The 20176-nt window shown below is 37.8% G+C and overlaps 1 protein-coding gene across 5 annotated transcripts in view; it reads left to right on the forward strand.

Annotated features, from left to right (window-relative positions):
- Positions 1 to 20176, forward strand: part of CFAP43 (cilia and flagella associated protein 43) — a 100311-nt gene that overhangs the window by 18952 nt on the left and 61183 nt on the right. For all 5 annotated transcript variants that reach the window (XR_003508858.1, XM_027528910.1, XM_027528912.1 and 2 more), the window contains exons 5-9: positions 1585 to 1735; positions 7012 to 7171; positions 11620 to 11687; positions 13337 to 13468; positions 18080 to 18196. Coding sequence is in view for 4 of the 5 variants with exons in the window: in XM_027528910.1 (XP_027384711.1) it covers positions 1585 to 1735; positions 7012 to 7171; positions 11620 to 11687; positions 13337 to 13468; positions 18080 to 18196 (628 nt within the window). In the remaining variant the exon portion in view is untranslated. The remainder of the gene's footprint in view (positions 1 to 1584; positions 1736 to 7011; positions 7172 to 11619; positions 11688 to 13336; positions 13469 to 18079; positions 18197 to 20176) is intronic.

Consider the following 20176-nt stretch of genomic DNA (forward strand, 5'->3'; position numbering starts at 1 on the left):
TGGATCAGAAAACAAGCAGGATTTGAAAATACTTAGTTAAGCCTTACATTTGAGTGGTAAATACTATTTTTGCATGATGATTTTTCAAAATTATTCAACAGAACCAAGGACGTTTTGAACTTAACACTAAAGCTATGAGTTCTCTAAACTCATCTTTATAACCATGTTATAGTTTAAAAGTAAATATATGGTAAATCTGAAAATAAATTCCTGATACCAGAGGTTGTAAAGGTAGCTGAGTTTAATCTACATATATGTTAATTTTGGTCCATGTGTTTTTATTGGAGTTAGTTACCAATATTTAAAATTTGAGAAATTTCTCATCAATTCCAGATTATGATATTCTCTTGAAATCTTGAAATCAAAATTCTCACAATTCAGCAACCCTCTTGGTTAGAACTGAGTGGCACCTGCCAGCTTTAGGAGGTGTGTACAGAGAAAAAATTCTTAGATTTTCTGTTTCTTTGTGAGAAAAAGCCTAGTTCTTTTTTAAAAAAGCCTGAGTCTCCTTTACTCTCACAATGAACACTTCATTTCTAACATTTGTGGAGGAAGTTTTCCCCTCTACACCAAACAATTCTCCGTGATACCAGCTGGGTGTTTACGATTCGACTCAATTCTGACACTCTACCCAGAGGTAGAACCAGATTCCACAGGCTAAGGGTTCGGTCCTACAAGACTGCTCTCCCCCTTCCACTTCAGATGCTAGCTTCAGACTAGGTTGTTACCTGTACTTCCGACTAACCAGCTACAGATTACAGATTTCAATGACCCACTCCTGGGGTTACATTAATCTGCAAGAACAAGTCACAGAACTCAGGACAGCACTTACTGACATTTACTAGTTTATTGAAGGATATGATGAAGGATGCAGATGAGCAGCCAAGTGGTGATACATGGGGTGAGGTCTTGGAGGGTCTTGAATGAAGGAATTTCTGTCCCATTTCTAGGAGTTGGTTAGACTGCATCACCCTCCCAGTGTATGTGTTCACCAACCTGGAAGCTCTCCAGACTCCCTACCATTACATGATCAATTATTTGCTCCATTTCTAGCTCCTCTGCTCTCTCTGGAAGATGGGAGTAGAAACTGAAACTTCCAAGCCTCTAGTCATGGCTTGGTCTTTCTGGTGAGCAGTACCCATTCAGGAGCCTTTCAGGAGCCCACCCAGAATCGCCTCAATAGAACAAAAGAAGCTCCTAATGCACTTAGGAACTTATAAGAGTTTCAGGAACTCTGTGCCCAGACAGGAGGGAAAATCCTTTCCCATCTGCCACAGTCCCACCTGGTCACACAACACTAGCCTAACCCCTGGCAGCATTCAAGTTTCCAATTTCTGCTTTGGATACTAACTTTTAAAATGTTTGAAAAATCCCTGTGTACTTGATTCATGACTGTGTATTACCTGTCCTTTTATGATAAATAGTTTTAAATCTACTCTTTTACTTTTGAATGGTTTCTGTTAGTTTTTTTTTTTTTCATGAGTTGTAACACCTCCCACTTTGCTTACCACTTATATGAAGCAGTTCTATCAATGACTAGTTTCTGTTAATCTGATTGTTCTGATGTCTTTTTTCCCCCTACAGGTCAGTAAAACTGCCTTTGGAAGATGGATCCTTTTTTAATGAGACAGATGTCATTTTTCCCCAGTCGTTGCCCAAGGATCCTATCTATGGACCTGTGCTCCCTGTGTCAGCCATTGCTGGACTCGTGGGTGAAGAGGCAGAAACTTTCAGGGTAATGACCTGGCCCCTCTCCTTGTGTGCCTGTTGGCTTTCATGACCATCCCATGAGACAGGCAAGATAGAGAGGATCTTCCTGGTTTTTATTACAGATTAACCCTGGAGACCATGAAAGATGAAGGCTCTGGAGTTCTGAGTTTGAGTTTGAGTGACTAGGAAGATGATGGCCCTTGCTAACTGAAGCAGGAGGCCTAGCTGTGATTTCAGAGTTGGACATACTGATTTTGGAGTGCTGGATGGCATCCAGGTGGAGATGCCAGGTGGAATGGGCAATGTGGACCTAGCATCAGAGAGAAGGCAGGGCTGAAGACGAAATAAGTTAGAGTTACTACTGCAGAGAGGATAGTGGGAGCATGGAGCATGAGGTGGGGGAATGGGTAGGGGGTGAGGGAAAGGAAAGAGAGGGTGTCAGGGAAGAGAGCCAGAGAGGAAAATGTCTGCAAAAGACAGGAGGAAGAAGTAGAGTCTGAAGAGGCACAGTCACAGAAATAGGAGAAAATCCAGGAGAGAATGAGGCCCTGGAAAACAGTGGAAGAAAGTTTCATAAGGGAGTTTGCCAACAGTTACTCATTATTTTTTTCATTCAACAGATACTTACCAAGCTCCTTGTGTATAACAGTCACAGTTTTAGACAACAGGGTCATGTGGTGACCAACCAGGCATAGGCCTACCTCTCGGAGCATCCATTGTATTAGGGAGACAGAGACAAGACATCAGTACCAAAAGTAAAGAGAGAGAGTAAATCGTTGCAAAATGTGGCGAGTGTTATAACAGGATAGATGGGAGATGGGGGTGGAGGGGAGGGAGAGATCAACAGGCTGCTCAAGGAAGGCCTCTGGAGGGATGACTGAAGGACGAGGGGGCATTCCTCCTGCTATAAGCAGGGTGAAGAGTGTTCAGGCAGAGGGCACTGCACGGGCGAAAGCCCTGGGGAGAGAAGAGAATTCAGTATTCTTGAGGAGCTGAGAGGAGAATCCTGTGGCTGGAGCACAGTAAACAGGGAGCTGGGGAGTAAGGCACAGTGATGGTCAAGAAGGAGGCCCGGGACAGAGAGTGACACCTGCAGGGTCTTTGGGGTGAAAGTAAGGAGCTGGATTCTGCTGCGGCTCTGGAACCTGCGTGTGTGAACACTTGTGGGAAAGCTCCAAGCCAAGGAGAACGGAAGTAGAGGTTCCCAAATGCTTCTGACCACTGCAGAGCGTTAGGCTACAGATGTTTCAAATAGTTCCGTGTAATAATTAGTTTATGAAAAAGTCTCTGGCAAGCAAAATTTGTATGCCTATAGTATTTCTTCTAAAGGATGACAGTTACTCACTTTTCCTGATTACAGAAGGTAACTAATTCCTGTTAATAGTTCAAGTCTTAGCCTTGGAAATGCAACCACACTCAGCCACAGTGGGGCAGCAAAGTAAAAACAAACGCGTCGGCCTTCACGATTTACAGCTGGAAAATATGTTTCTTTGTTTAGTTTTTGATACCAAAGAAGCCACATTTTCAACTATTTCAACCCCATCATTCACCCTGTGTACCAACTTCATGGATCCTACATAGAGCATTTAAAACTCAGGCAATTATTCTTATCATTTAAAAAATGTCAAGTAAGAGAAAAGATTGTATGCTCTTAGTATTTCCTCTAAAGGATGACAATTATTCACTTTTTCAAATTATAGAAAATAGCTAATTCTTTTAATAGTACAGGAAATGCCTATACTTTTAATAGTACAGAAATGCCTTCTTTAAATACTTAAATATGGAGTTACCGTTTTTTTTAAATGCTCATAATAAACAGACATATTTCTTTCCTAGGACTTTGTAACTCAGTACATTTCAATTTTTTCCTGAAAACAGAAATTTAATATTAAAGTTTGACATCTCTAAATTATACAGAGACTGTTACTAAAGCCATTTATTTTACATTTAAATTAGAAGTCAATTTTGCCACTATTTAATTCTTTCATCTTATAGATAAATAAGGTGGAAAAAAAAATTGCTAACACATTGAGTAATGTCTATAGGAGTGAAAGTGTAACTAAACTTAGATCTCAAATGTCTTGATTCTATTCCTTTGAATGGAATTTCTTGTGGCCCAGTACCAATGGCAAAGAAATTAGTAAGGATTTGACCTATTTAAAGGTCTTAAAAATTGACAAATGTGGATTTTTATAAAATTACAAATATTAAATAGTCCCCTTATCTCTCTTGTAGCTAATGGTAGAATAGCACATAATAGGCCTTTAAATGGGCAGGCATCACATTACACAACTTATTTGGGGCATTAGAAATGGTATCTAGTAGTAGCGTGGGGGAAATCAAAGGCAGATGTTATCTGGGCAGAAATTGTATCCAAGATAGTGAATTTAATCTGAAGTGTCCAGTTTTCTTTTTCCATCAACCTTGAAAAAAAATTGCTAAACAGAAATTCCTCTTAAAGCTCAAGTATTGTGACACATATTCGGATGCTTACATTTTCTGAAGCAATATTAAGTTGGGCTTGAGTATTTTATGTTTGGTCTTCAAGTCATCAAAATGTTTGATTCCAGAGGACTGAGCAAGGATATGGTGTTACCAACAAATACTTTTAAACACTGTCAGCACCTTTTCTTTTAAAATTTTCAATTTCCATAATTGAAAGTTATTCTTTCTGCTTACACCGTGTAATATCACATTCATTTTTAAATGGCACAGAACATATTTATTGATGAAAGAAAATAATAGGAAGACAAGCCCAGGTTTATCTTAAACAAAACTGCACACAGTACTAGTTTAATATACTAAGGCAAGAAAATTCCAAGTTTTAATCCTCACCCTCTGAGGCATATATGTCCACTAACATGATGAGAACCAAATATGTGTGGTTTTTTAAAAAAATTTCAAGCTCATTGCCATACTAGGAAAGAGCCTTTCTTTTTGTGATTTATAGTCAAATGTCATCAAGACAACCAAAGAACTTTTAAATTATGAAGATTACATAATGGTAGTCACTAACTCTTTTCCCTCTGAGTCAAATCTCAGTTAGATACCACAAAAATGTCATTGATCAGCAACAGTTTAATCCTTTTGAGTGATTTTGTCCATTTTTTATGCCCACTGGGTGGCCAAATTGTGGCTCAAGTTTTATTTTCTAAGGATTCAAGGCTATGGAGGCATGAAATAGACCAACCATACATTAAAGATGACAAGATGACCTGGCCTTTAAAAAGCTTATAGTGAGAAGCGCTTCTGTACACGAAGGACTTATGCTTTCATAGTTCATGGTCCATCTCAAATGACAATTCTCTCTCTGTGCATTTCCTTCACTCCATCAGGAAGAACAAAGTGCTTTCTTGTAGGTTCTCTTGTAATATTTAAATACTCTTCTGCTATAAACTACCATGTTTTCTGATTCTGATGTTTGTTGATAACTACTTCTCCTTCAATAGGTGATTGTCCTATTGAGAAGAGGGATAATCTTAGCAATACAAGAGATCTCTCTGGTACAATATATGGTATATAATCAATACCCAGTAAATGTTTGTGGAAATACTAAAATGCAAAAATTTGTATCCATTGGGAATCCAGTAGAATAATTACTTTGGCAGGGCTACCCCTGCTTTACCTTTCCTAAATTAAAGAGCAGTGTATGCTATTTAAATAACTGAGTATTTATTACAATGGTGGCCTGCATTGTCAAGTTTTGAATGGACAAAATGGCTATTTATATGGGTTTACCATATTCCCCAACCATGAGACCTATTCCAACTTCCCCAGCTTTATTTTTCTCTCACAGCACTTTCAACACATAATATTTTATTTATGTATGTATATATAATTCTTTTTCCTTAATTTCTTTTTGCTCTGTTTTCCCTCACCAAGATTAAGTCCCATGAGGGTATATATATATATTTTTGTTTGTTTGTTTGTTTGTTTTGTTTTGTTCATTGCTACATCCCTGTGCTTAGAACAGTGCATGATATGTAAATATTTGGTAGATGAATGAATAAATGAATGAAATAAATATGGATCTCTCAAAGATATAAGAATTCTATTAATTTGGCCATTAGCTTATTTTAAATGTTTTCTGTTCCTATGGCTATAAGGATGCCTAAAGAAAACAAAGCTGTTATGTTGTAGCTAATGCAATTCTAAATAATAGTATAGTATTTAAAAAACCCTCAGATAGTACTAAATGTTTTGTTATAAACAAATATGTAAATAGATAAATAAGAGTAAAGTGTAGGATGTTTGACTTGTTTAAATAGAAAGGAAAGAATGCCATACTATGTTACTTTATAGTACCCTGAATTCAGAATCTTAGTCAGTGCTTTGGGGGGCAGAGGTGAGAGGGCGTGTCCAAAATATTGTACCTCTGGGAAGATAACCAGGTGGTCCAGGACTTTCAAGGAGGCCTGCTCTGTGTGGACAGAAAGGGGGAGTGGCCTCTCCCCTGCTGGACAGAATGTTTAAAGCTACAGGGGGCATAACACTGAGATATTATCATCAAAGGCAGAGATCAGCAAACTATCACCTGCCTTTATGTGACTTCAAGCAAGCTAAGACTGTTCTTTTACATTTTTTTAAAGTGTTTAAAAAAAAAAAGAAAGGGATATAACAGAGACCTATGTGGTCCACAAAGCTTATTTTTCACATAGTCCTTTACAGGAAAAATTTGCCCTACACCCTTAGTTTTAGTTCCCAAAGCCAGTTTTTTTTCTAGGTACATTCCATAGATTTTGTGCATTTCTCTCTGAGTTTTCCATGGAATCAAAGTCAGGTAGGATGTTTCATGAACTACAGAGGCGTTGAGAACCAGACCAGGGGTCCTCTTCTCATCCTCCGTTACAGAGAGCTAAGCAGAGGGTTGGGGCCAACCACTCCATAGAAAAATCACATTCATGCCCCCTGCCATGAACCAGGAGAGAAAAGGTTGACCCAAATCTTCCTCAAATGGGGTGACTTTCGCTAAACAATGGCTTTTTTAGGTCCAAGATATCAAAAAGTTCACCAAGAAACAGCATACAAATTATTACTCAAGACTTCTGCAAAAAAACTATGACACTAGAACTCTCAATGTGTTGGCAAAAACCCCTAATATTTTTCCTAGGGAATTAAAATGTAGAGAGAGAAATGGAGCAGGAAGAAGTTCATTTAGCTCTGGGCAAAGGGCAGGACCAATAAATGCATGTAGACACATATTAATTTGTTTTCATCTTGGAAATTGTTTTTGTTGAGTATTTCTCTGGCTCTTAGGCATGACTGTTGTCTTAACACAAGGTTTTAAATCTTTCCTTGAAGCCTAAAGACGATCTGTATTCTTTGCTTCACCCGACTATGCACTGCTGGACTCCAACAAGTGACCTATACATTGGCTGTGAAGAGGGTCACCTTTTAATGGTTAATGGAGAAACTTTGAAGGTAACTGTGCTTAATAAGATAGAAGACGGATCACCAAGGGGTAAGAAACTGCTTTGCTTCATCTTCCCAGAAGTGTAGCCATTGGTGATGGTTTTCCACCTGACAAAGGATGTTTTGTTCCGTATTTTTCTCTTTTTAGAGACGTCTTTGATTCCTCCTTCTTCTTTATCCTCTAGGTAGTTACCAAGTCCTCTGGATGTTTCTTTTAGCTACCTATATTAAGTGTTCTATGCTCTAGACTTTCTACTCACTCTATATACGTATTTCACATAATCCTTAAAACAAGTTCATAAGGAAATACATTTTTATCTTCATGATATAGATGAAGAAATGGAGGCATTAAGAACTTAAGAAACATGCCCAAATTCACATAACTAGTAAACTATAAAGCTGACACCTGAACCCAGACAATAAGACTTCAGAGTCCAAGTTCTTACTATGCTGTATCCTTCTGCATACATAGGTGCTCAGTTGCTCAGTTCTGTCCGACTTTTTGTGACCCCATGGACTGTAGCCACCAGGCTCCTCAGCCCATGAAATTTCCAGGCAAGAATACTGCAGTGGGCTGCCATTTCTTACTTCAGGGTGTTTTCCCCACCCAGGGATCAGACCTGCATCTCTTGCGTCTCCTGCATTTGCAGGCAGATTCTTTACCACTAGTGCCACCTGGGAAGCCCTCCTCATAATATGCCTGTTTAATCAGCTAATATGCCCTTCCTTGCCTTCCACAGTAACTCTTTCTCCACGAGACCTTCCTTTAGGACCAACTGCCATCTTGAAAATTACTTTCCGTGGGCTCACTAGCATTTCTGAGAGAATCTGATCTGTTCTCCTTAGATCAAGTGTCCACTCCTGGTCCCATCAGAGTTGTCCTGGGTCAGAGAAGCCAATATCACCTTGTGTGAAGCTGCATGTAGACACTTTGAGAAGGGAGTCTCACCAGGGCAAGTTCTCCAACCTGACCAATGCACTTTCCACTCTAATTCTTCTTATTCTTTCACACCCTGATTTCTGCAGCAACCATAGAGCTGACTTCGTTGAGCTCAATCCATAGTCGACCCAAACCAGGCATCCCATCCCTGCCAAACTGCCCTTCTTGAAGACCATTTTCCACATTTAACTCAAGGATGACTATGGCTTAATTTCAAGCCCTCTCTGATCCTTTCTTACCTGCACCATTAATATTATTTTTGACTACTCCCCAGTATGAGTTTTCTGATCTAGCCAGTCATTTCTTCCCATCATTTCACAGACATTTCACAGCCAGCTCATTCCCTTGTCACCTTTCACTCTGAATCCTCCAGTTTGCAGCTCAAACACCACATCCTACAGCAAGTCTTCCCCATCTACACATCTTCATATACTCCCTCTCCTGTTCCCTGACTCACACTCCACTGTGAAAGTAGAGCCATTAGGTTCAGCTTTCCTATCCCAGCCTACCACACTCCCCCTACCTCACTCTTCCCATTACTCTCATCTGTACTCTCCAGGCCTGGGCCACCCTCTGATCTTATGTTCACAATGCCATCCCTCAGCTCTCTAAAAAATAAGTCTCTCTTCTGGCCGGTCATTCCAGTTTCAGCTCTCCCACTTGAGCCTCATAGAAGTTCTCATCATTCCTGTACTCTCTCTAAATACTGCCTCCTGGCATTGGGAGTTAGCTTTGTCTAGGATGCCATGTCTTCCTCTCTACCTAGTGAAATTATCCATTGTAGAGCCTCTGTGTCCTCACTCCAACCTATAGGCAAACTCAGGTGCCCCATCTGGGGTTCCATCAGACTCACATCTTTGTTATAGCCTCATCCTCTATCAAAATATAATGCCTCCTGTGCCTGACGGTCCTTCCCACTCAGTCAATTGATTTGCTCAGTTGTGTGTGATTCTTTGCGACCCCATGAACTGCAGCACACCAGGCCTCCTTGCCCATCACCAACTCCCAGAGCTTGCTCAAACTGATGTCCATCCAGTTGGTGATGCCACCCAAACATCTCATCCTCTGTTATCCCCTTCTCCTCCTGCCTTCAATCTTTCCCAGCATCAGGGTCTTTTCAAATGAGTCAGCTCTTTGCAACAGGTAGCCAAAGTATTGGAGTTTCAGCTTCAGCATCAGTCCTTCCAATGAATATTCAGGACTGATCTCCTTTAGGATGGACTGGTTGGATCTCCTTGCAGTCCAAGGGACTCTCAAGAGTCTTTTCCAACACCGCAGTTCAAAAGCATCAGTTCTTCAGCGCTCAGCTTTCTTTATAGTCCAACTCTCACATCCATACATGACTACTGGGAAAACCATAGCCTTGACTAGATGGATCTTTGTTGGCAAAGTAATGTCTCTGATTTTTAATATGCTCTCTAGGTTGGTCATAGCTTTTCTTCCAAGGAGCAAGCATCTTTTAATTTCATGGCTGCCAGTCACCATCTGCAGTGATTTTGGAGCCCCCCAAAATAAAGTCTTTCACTGTTTCCATTGTTTCCCCATCTATTTGCCATGAAGTGATGGGACTGGATGCCATGATCTTAGTTTTTTGAATGTTGATTTTTAAGCCAGCTCTTTCACTCTCCTCTTTCACTTTCATCAAGAGGCTTTTTAGTTCTTCTTCACTTTCTGCCATAAGGGTGGTTTCTGCATACGTGAGGTTACTAATATTTCTCCTGGCAATCTTAATTCCAGCTTGTGCTTCATCCAGCCCAGCATTTTGCATGATATACTCTGCATATAAGTTAAATAAGACTGTCTTTCCCACTAGTCATCAACTCTGAAGTTAGGAATAGTGAGTTCAACTTTGGCTCTATAGTTTAATCCCAGAGATTGCTAGAGGGTAAATTGGCACCTCTTTGTGTTTGTAAAGTGAATTATAAAACAATATTTCTCATTTCCAAATTCCTATTTTGCGATGTTTTATACAATTTAGGACTTAGTTGTATATAGTCTTTTTTTTAGCTATACTGCACAGCATATGGGATCTTAGTTCCCCAATCAAAGATCGAACCTGCGCCCCTTGCAGTGAAAGTTGAGAGTCTTAACTATTGGACCTCCAGGGAAGTCCCTGTACATAGTCTTTTATTGCTCACTAATTCCATCCTATATACTATTTCTTATCATTTTCATGATACATATATATTTTAATAACTTTTGTTTAACTTCCAAACAAATGTTTTCTATCTTCTTTCTATCTTCAGTGTCCTTCAATGTGGAGGACACTGGTGCCTTTGAGTTGATATAAGTGGCAAATATATAATCTCATAATCAACAGCCTCAAGGTATTTATATTTTATTGAAGAGAATAAGACAAGTTGACACATAATTGCAGCCAGAAAAATCAAGATGTGAGGAAAGCGTCATAAAGCTCTATGGGAATTCAGATGAGGGAAAAATGCCAAATTAAGTCATGTTGTAGGTGGCATTTGAAATAGCCCTTAAAGGATAGGTTCACAGGCAGAGGTGAGGGTAGGTGAAATTTTGGACAATGGTTTCTGTGTAAACAAGAAAACATGGGGAAGGCTGGGAAACAAGAAGTTGTCCAGTTGGTCTGGAGCATCAAGTGTTATGCAGAAATAGTGGGAATGAAGGCACATCTAAGTGATACCACATCTGACCTTGAATGTCTGACTAAGGTGTTTATACCTAATCCCTCTGACAGTGGAATGACATCAACTCCTGAGTGGAGATGTACCCCAATTGGAACTGTGCTTGCGGACATAAATTATCCATCGTTTAGGAAAGGAGTAGCTGTAAGCAGCAGGCATCTAGACTAGGCCGGAGTCATAGCAACGGACTTCGGTGGCAGTTGGATTAAAGAGAAGAAGCTACCGGGAGGTGAACAGTCTTTGGAGGAAAGGGCACTATGCTTCTTAGCATCTGGCAAAATGCTGAGCAGGTAGTATGTGATAAATAAAAGTCTGGCAGGTGTCTCTGAGCCTTTGATCTTGTAGTTCTTGCAGCTTATCTACATAAAAGCTAGTGTGCTTTTTGTGATGCTCCCCCAGGACAATATTTTATTAATAACAAAGATCTTATAAATCTTGTTTTATTTTTAAAAATCCACTATGTTTTATTTATTGAGGTACAAATTTGAATGCTATAAAATACGCAAATCTTAAGTATAAAGCTTAAAAATGATATAGTTTTTGTCTTTTTTTCCCCCCTGGCCTCTTAAAATCTCTAATTTGTTTCCTTAAAAAAGGAAATATATTTACTATATAATTCCACAATGTTACTCCCATAGATCTGATGATACAGAACATAAAAAAAAACTTGTGTGATTTATCACTAATCATTAATTAATCATTATCATCAGTAACCATTGCAAAGCAGCTTTTATTCTTTATTGTTTGAGAGGCATCATAGCATATATTCTGATAGAAAGTTGATCTGTAGAAAAAGGAATTACAAAGCAATGAGTAGTCCTAGTAAAGCAAGTGAGACTAATTACTCTGTATGGTACTTTTAATTATGTGTCACCTGTTTTACTTTGTTTTTCTTTCCCAAAGTTGAAAGAAATCTTATCAGTCCAGTCACCATGGTGTATCAGAAGGGAGGCGTGCTTGCTTCTGGAATTGTAATGTATTTTTTTCTTCAAAATTAATTGCTTTCAAGAAAATATATACCTGAAGCTAACACAATGTTGTAAATTAACTATACTTCAATTAAAAATGGTTAAAAAATATGTCAAATGGAAAAAGAAAATACACAAAATTTCTATTTGCTGCCATTTACTATGATGAACCATAATATGTGATACCAAGTTCTGTCAGTTTATTAATTAAAATTCTTTTGTCAGGGGTGCTATTATAAAACTTTTTATTACAAATAATATATATATATATACAAAATTATAGAAAACATTATAGTGAACTATCATATGTCTGTCTTATTGCAAATAAACAAAAATAAAATTTAAAAAATCCACCACCCCAAAACATACACACACACACACACTCAAAGGAGTCAAGTCTTCCAGAGTTCACCAACCAGTAAGTGGAGAAGCTGGAAATGGAACCCAAGCGTGGTAACCTCCAAAGTCCTTTCTCTAATTTTTTAGGGCCCACAGCTTCAGTAAGTAAGAAAAGGGGCCATACCATATTACTTTTCCATGTGGTTGTAATCAATGCTAAGGTTTGAAGCCAACCTACAGTAAAATCTCTGGTCTACTGGTAGCTGTCCCAAAACACTGTTAGCTTCGTCTCTTCTTTTGCCACAGATCACACCTCTAGGAACCTAAGGGCAGCTGCGAAATGCTGTCAGAATGAAAGCTCCACCAACAGCAAGCAGTCTGGAGCTCATAAACCTACATTTAGTTCACAATCTCCTCTCCCCAACCTTGCAATGGACTACCTCCTTCTACATTTAGTCTGCATTTGTCCTTCTCAAGTCACCCTTGGTGGGTTGTTTTTTTTAAATCTAGTTTAAAGGGAAGCCTGGAGCGTCTGCTCTGGTGAGGGATGGAGAGTGATAATGAGCTTGGAAGCACCTTGCATGTTTTTCCCCAGGTCCCAAGTCTGAACCAAGCCATCTCACAAATACCTCTTAGTCATTAGGGGGTCTAATCTAGAAATGACGGCGAGTTTGCCCAAAATTTTTTCATTACTGTAAAAATAACTTAAGTTCTTCTTGAAAGTAGTTAAATTAACCTAAAACTGTTTACAACTTACTGATCAACATTTAACCAACCCATTTTTACTGGATACTTGCCCTGTTTCTAGCACTGTGTGAAAACTAGAAAGGAGAATACAAAGGAAATAAACAGCACACTCCCTACCTTTGAGTCATTTAGAGATTTAAGAATGCACAAAATAATAATTAAAGAACATACATGAAGGCTAAGGTCCTTTGAAGTAAGGAGACTGCTGAATACCAGCCACACGGTAAACTCTGCCTCACCTACCCCATGCCCTTTATCATGAAGAATGTGGCAAGGTGATAAATACTAAAGAAGTTCAAAGAAAGGGGAGATTAGTAAAATTTTAGGTAATTGAAAATGTGTCAGAAAAAAAGATAAAATTAAAAATTGACCAGGAAACATGATTAAAAATTGGCTAAATAAAGGGAAGAAGACAGAGCATTCTAGATAATGTAAATATAGATGATGTTTCCAAAAATGAACAGTAAATGCTAATCAATAAATCTTAGCTGATTTGATGAGGAAAGTATACTATGCATGGACTGAGACTAATTTCCTTCATTTATCTCATTGTTTTTGGTTTCTAGGATGGCTTTGTGTATTCTTTACTTATTAAAGATACAAATTACAAAGTAGAGGATTTTCTTGAGGTTGAAAGGCCGGTGGAACATTTGATGTTTTCTCCTAGTTACAGACTGTTGCTGATTCAGACAGACAAGGTATGCTAGATGGTGATTTCTTGATAAGTTTTCAGATATTATTATTATCATCATTGCATGACAGGAATGAAGGGCAGAATGTGCTGCATAATGATCCATTGCTAGTCAAGACTCTAGCTTGCAAATGAAAAATCAGCCAATTTAAAAGTCCAGGCAACACTTGAGTGTTTGTTTCTTCTTTTTGTGCATATATAACTGAAAGCAAACAGGGAATTGATATAAATCTGGGCACTCCCGTGTTGCTACTAGCCTTGTTTTTCTGCCATATCTTAGCTCTGTTTCCTCTCTACTTCCTCCCTTTCTATGAAGATGGTGTCAAAAGAACCTCCGGAAACTCCAGTTTTATATTTTTATCCTCTTGGTGACCTTAGTAGAAAGATAGCAGCTGGAAAAAAAAGGTCCTGTAACCTGGACTTATTGTACTAGCTTGGGTCACTTTTCTACCCCTGGGTCAATTACTATGTCCAGAGGGATTCTAAATTCTCATTGACCAGGCCTAGGTCACATGTCTAACCTTGGAGCCTAGGCAGAGTCATCTCAGTTTAGTTCAGTTCAGAAGCTTAGTCATGTCCAATTCTTTGCGAGCCCATAGACTGTAGCACACCAGGCCTCCCTGTTCATCACCAACTCGCAGAGTTTACTCAAACTCATGTCCATTGAGTCGGTGATGCCATCCAACCATCTCATCCTCTGTCATCTACTCAAACATAAACTGAGATTGTGGTAATGGGTGGTTCTCTAGGGAGAGTATAGGTTCTGTAAGAGAAGAAGGGAGGGAAATAAATGCAGGATAAAATCAAATGCCCACATGAATTATGCTGTTAGGAAGACTCCTAAGTCAGGAATATCAGTTTATATTGTTGGGCAATGATTTCAGATAAATTACAAGTAAAATTGAATGATTTTTTTGCCTAAAAGAAATTGAAACTGAAATATGGAAAGACTTAAGCTTCTGTAATTACCAGAAGTTAAAGCAACTGTGTTAATGATGTTTTAATAAATGAAAAACTTGAAGTATGTATGGAGGACAGAAAACAATTAAAAATGTAACCTAAGAGAAGGGAGAAAGACACAAATAGAAATCATACAAAAGAAAAATATACTTACAAAGTAAAAATTAAATGAATATGTCTGATAGAAGACTGGGTGCAGCCAAAGAGAGAATAGATGAACTTGAAGATATATTGGAAGAAGTTATTCAGAATGTACCCAAGAGACAAAAGTATACGAAATATAGAAGGGAGGGTAAGAGAAATGAATGATATAGTGAAAAGATCCAACATGTATTTGATTGGAATTCCAAAGAGGAGAGTCAGACAGAAGCAATATTTAAGGAGATATTTTCCAGAACTGATTAAAGACATGAATTTACAGCTTCAGGAGGCGCAGTGAATCCCAAGCAGGATACATAAAAAGATATGTATTTACACCTAGACTTACCAGTGTGAAATTGTTGAAAACTAAAGACAAAGAGAAAAACTTAAAAGTAGTCAGAGAGAAAACCAGATTATTTCAAGGGACTTTCAATTAGGCTAACAGCTGACTTCTTTGGCGATAATATAAGTAAGAAAGAGTGGAATGTTATCTTCCATGTAGCTCAGGGATCAGCAAACTGTGGACCCTTGGGTCAAAACCAGCCTCCTGCTTGTTTCCGTAAATAAAGTTTTACTGGAACACAGTCAGACCCATGTGTTTATGTATTGTCTACGGCTGCTTTCACACTGCAGTGATAGTATTAAGTAGTTGTGAGAGACCACACGGCCTGCAAAGCCTAAAATATTTATTGGTTGTCCCTTTATAGAAAAAGTTTGCTGACCCCTGATTTAGTGAAATAAGGTTGCTATCACTGAATTTTATACCCAGGGAAAATACTTTTCAGTATAGGGATGAAAAATGACATTTTTAGAAATGAGCATTTGTTAGTACGTCATCACTAGAGAAAATTCTAAAGAATGTACTTCAGGCAGAAGGAAAATGATCCCAGATGGAAAGACTATGATGCAAAAAGAATGAAGAGCAGTAGTAAATGTGTGGAGAAATGTAAGTGAAGACTGACTGTGTAAAACAACAGAAATAACATGAAGTTGGAGGGAAAGGAGTGTGCTGTGTGCTTAGTCGCTCAGCTGTGTCTGCCTCTTTGCAACCCTTTGGACTGCAGCTCACCAGTCTCCTCTGTCCATGGGATATTTTAGACAAGAATACTAGAGCAGGTTGCCATTTCCTTCTCCAGGGGATCATCCAGACTCGGGGATCAAAACTGAGTCTCCTGCATTGGCAGGTAGATTCTTTCACCCGCTGAGAGACTAAAGGTTTTAAGTTTTTCTGATGTTTATAAATTAAGTATACGTGTTCTGACCTGTAAGGTAACCATAAAAGAACTGAAACATCAGGTGAAATTTCCACATAATAGAGGGGCAATGTGGAAGTGAGGGATGGTATGGGGAGGGAGGAGGGAGGAGGGTTCAGGATGGGGAACACATGTATACCTGTGGTGGATTCATTTTGATATTTGGCAAAACTAATACAATTATGTAAAGTTTAAAAATAAAATAAAATTAATTAAAAAAAAAAGAAAGAGAATGATACAGCAAATGGGGAAAATAGTATAAATAGTAGTATTAGTATAAATAGTACAAATAGTGATCTGAATAAAGATTAATAGGATTTCTGTGAAAAAAAAAAAAAAAAGAAAGCAACCCAAAAGAAGGTGAGAAAAGAGAAGGAAAGATACACAAACAACTGAGAAGAAAATAGGAAGCATAAATTAAAGTGTAATGTTTAAGCTCAAATATACTAGTAATTACAATTAAAGCAAAACAATAATTGATGTAGTTAAAAGGCATATTTTAGCATATTTGATTTGAAAAAACCAAACCTAACTATGCACTGTTTTCAAGTGACATATCTAAAGCATAAGATTGAAAGTAAATTTTTAAAACATTGAAAGCAAATTAAAAATTGAAAGTAAATAAAGATAGGAAAAGATATATCATGCAAACATTAACCAAAAGAAAGCCTTTGAAGATATATTAATATTAGACAAAATAGACTTTTGGGCAAAAATCATTCCTAAGGATAAATGAGTTTATTAATATTTTAGAATAGTAAAAGGTTAAATTCACTAGAAGTCTATAAACTTTTAAGATACATGACTACCAAATAAAATAGCTTCAAAATATATAAAGCAAAACATGACAAAATGATAAGGAAAAGTAAAGTCATGATCTCAACAGATTTTAATATACTTTTCTCAGTACTTAATAGAATAAATGTGTGTACTTAACACAGTAGCCAAGGTGAGAAAAGCATCTCTACTACTCAGAGCCCTCCAGTGATTGCCTATGTTATTCTGAGCAAAATCCAAAATCTTCACTATGCTTTACAAGGTTCTTCATGATGTGGACTCCACTCTCCACCCTGGCCTTATCTCCCATGGGTCTTCTTGTTCACCCTGCTTCGGTCATGCTGGCCATCATGTAAGCTTTTTGTACTCACCAGGCTTGCTCCTCCCTCAGAATGCATTGGCTGTTCGCTCTGTCTGGAATGCATTCCCCAGAGTCCAAGTGAATACCTTCCTCATTTCCTTCAAGTCTTTTCCCTAACCTCACCTTCTCAGTAAAGTGTTTCTTGGACACTCAGGTTTGAATTCTACCCTCTTATTTTGCCATGTCATATGCTGTTTCCCTGCTTTATCTTGTTTTCTTTCTACAATTGTTGCTCTTTAACTTATAATACATATTATTTAGATATCTTATGTATTGACTGAATCCCCCAGTAGAATGTGAGCTCCATGAAGACAGGGAATTTTTGCCTGTCCTATCCTCTGATGTAGCCCCCGCATCCAGACCTGTGTCTGGCACAGTGTATCCACTCCGTATTTGTTGAAGGAATGAATGAAAGGTAAAATCAGTAAATACCTACCAAAGTTTAGACTTTACAGAGTTGTGTTTTTTTACATAAACAAGAATAAAAACATTCATGTTTAACTCAAGTAAATGTGAAGAACTTGTGATCAGTTTAAAGCAGACTTCTTATTGCTAGTAACCATACTATAGTATAGTTACTTAGCAGAGATGTATAAGGTACAGGATAGATTTTTTTTTTTTTTTTTTTTGGAGAGGTGAATTTGGAACCTGAGAATGATAAACAAGTTTTAAAGTAACAGCTTCAGACACACCTCTACAAGTTTCACAAAAGTTTATTTAAAAGTTTCATTAGTACCCATCATGGTCTAGTATGTGATAGAATTTAGTTCATGTTAACAACTTTTTTGGTTTTCCACATTCTTCAAACTTTCTGCATAAATAAACATAGTTTTTGAAGTCAAGAAAAAGTGCTTCATTATGTTTTGTAATCTAAAAAATAAATGCCTGGAAATGGAGAAAAGAAGTCTTACTTGTTGAATATTTTAATTGATTAGTGAACGCAAGAATCAATAAAACAAGTGTTTAGATTTTAAACTCCTCAAGGTCAGGGCCTTACTGAGTTTATCTCTACTTTCCCATCACATTTTCCCACACAGTGTCTTGTTTACAGTGAACATTTAATAACTATTTGTTCAACAGAACACACAACAATGCATTATTTTTTTCTTTTTTGGTGTATTTACAGGGGTCTATTTTTATTTATACTTTTGGTGAGGAGCCAACCTTTGAGAAAGTCCTAGAGGCTTGTGATGGGAAATTTCAGGCAACAGACTTCATCACACCTGGAAATGAATTCTGCATGGTAAGGAATATTGTCTTTGTTCCACAATAGGATTTAAGGATGAGATTTGGAAATTCATGTGCAACCTGTTGCAAATAGGAAGCAGAGTGTCCTCTTGAAGATGCAGTAGAAATGCCAGCCACTTCCATCATTAGATCTACTCCCCAGTTAAAATGACATCATCACATTGTGACTTCATAATATTAAGTCTCTGAACATGACCAAAGCAATTAAAATCTTAAGAGCCATCCTGTTTGTATTCACCATCCAAGCTTTCCAAGCCATATCTTTAAACACATTCGTTGCTAGTGAGTTGTCAACACTCATTAAACTATAAGTGTTTACCCTTTTTCAGAGTGATCCAGCCCCATCTGAAAATGAAAATGAAATAGTTGCTATGCATAAAACATGTATTCAATCTACTTAAAAAAAAAGCCACCTTACACATTTAGAAAAGAAAAATTTTTTCTGATGATTAACTGCTTACCTTTGGTTGATCTCAAGAAATATAATTCACTTTCCATATGATTCATCAACAAATCCATTAAGATTTTGGGAGTTCTAGCAAATATTAATAAAAAGATACATAAACTATGGAATAGGTAACACTTAAGAGTTCTTCCAGGCTTCCCTGGTGGCTCAGATGGTAAAAGCACCTGTTTGCAATGCAGGAGACCCAGGTTCGATCCCTGGGTCGGGAAGATCCCCTGAGAAGGAAATGGCAACCACTCCAGTACTCTTGCCTGGAAAATTCCATGGATGGAGGAACCTTGTAGGCTACAGTCCATGGGGTCACAAAGAGTCGGACATGACTGGGCAACTTCACTTTCAAGAGTTCTTCCAGTTGTCAGATTCTGATTATATGCTTTTTCTTCCAGATATTCTCTGATAAGAATTAAATTTAAAAATTTAATACAAGATTTTCATGTTTAGAATTTAGATACTTGATCCACAACATCATGTACTCACTCCCTCTTATTCAAGAAACAGAATTTAAACTGTATCACATTGCAGTTACTTTAAAATGCTTTCAGTCTTGATCCTGTGAAAGAAGAAAAATGAACAAGACGAACTTTGGGTTTCCAGTCTAGCATGTAAAGAACCTTACAACAGGGGGAAAGAAAAGCTGAATAAACTTAAAATTAACCATTCCTCTCAGACCCATCAGAGAATTGGGGTCATAGGGGAAACCACTGCCCCCAAAATTATAGAGACAGACAGGCAGATGCAAAGAATCATAGCTTACTGGAGCAGATACCCAGAAGTAGAAACCAGCCCTGGAGCCAGCACCCAGGGGGATTACAATGGGAGAATCTGCACATCTCAGACCAAAAATGAGGACCCTAGAGGCAGTTTTGGTTTCTGACACATTCAGCTACAGCAGACAATAAACACAGTCTAACTCCTAGCCAGATAAACATAAAACCCCATATTACAGCCTACTTAATTCATATACTTTTACACAGTACATCATGTCCAGCTTTTAACAAAAATTATAAGGCATACTAAAAGACAGTAACAGTTAGAAGATACAGAGAAAGCATCAGAACCAGACTCAGATATTGTATCTGCAAATAATTACAAAGATGTTGTAATTTATCAGGCCAGAAATTTAAAACAACTATGATTAATATACTAAGGGGTCTTATGAAAACAGTGGGCAACATGAAAGAATGATTAGAAAATATAAGTAGATTTATGGAAACACTAAGAAAGAAAATAAGAAATATTCAAAATATAAAACACTGTAACAGAAATGAAGAGTGCCTTTGGTGGGCTCATCAATAGACTGAATATTGCAGAGGAAAGAATCAATAAGCTTGAAGAAATGTCAGTAGAACCTTCAACACTGAAATTCAAAAAGAAAAAAGAATCAAAAAGAACAGAATATCCAAGAACATGGGACAATTGCAAAAGGTGTAGCATACATGTAATAGGAATGCCAGAAGGAGAAGAAAGGAAGGAACGAACAGAGGAAATGTTTGAAGTAATGAGGGCTGA

Source organism: Bos indicus x Bos taurus, chromosome 26, assembly GCF_003369695.1.
Source record: "Bos indicus x Bos taurus breed Angus x Brahman F1 hybrid chromosome 26, Bos_hybrid_MaternalHap_v2.0, whole genome shotgun sequence".
Taxonomy (NCBI): domain Eukaryota; kingdom Metazoa; phylum Chordata; class Mammalia; order Artiodactyla; family Bovidae; genus Bos; species Bos indicus x Bos taurus.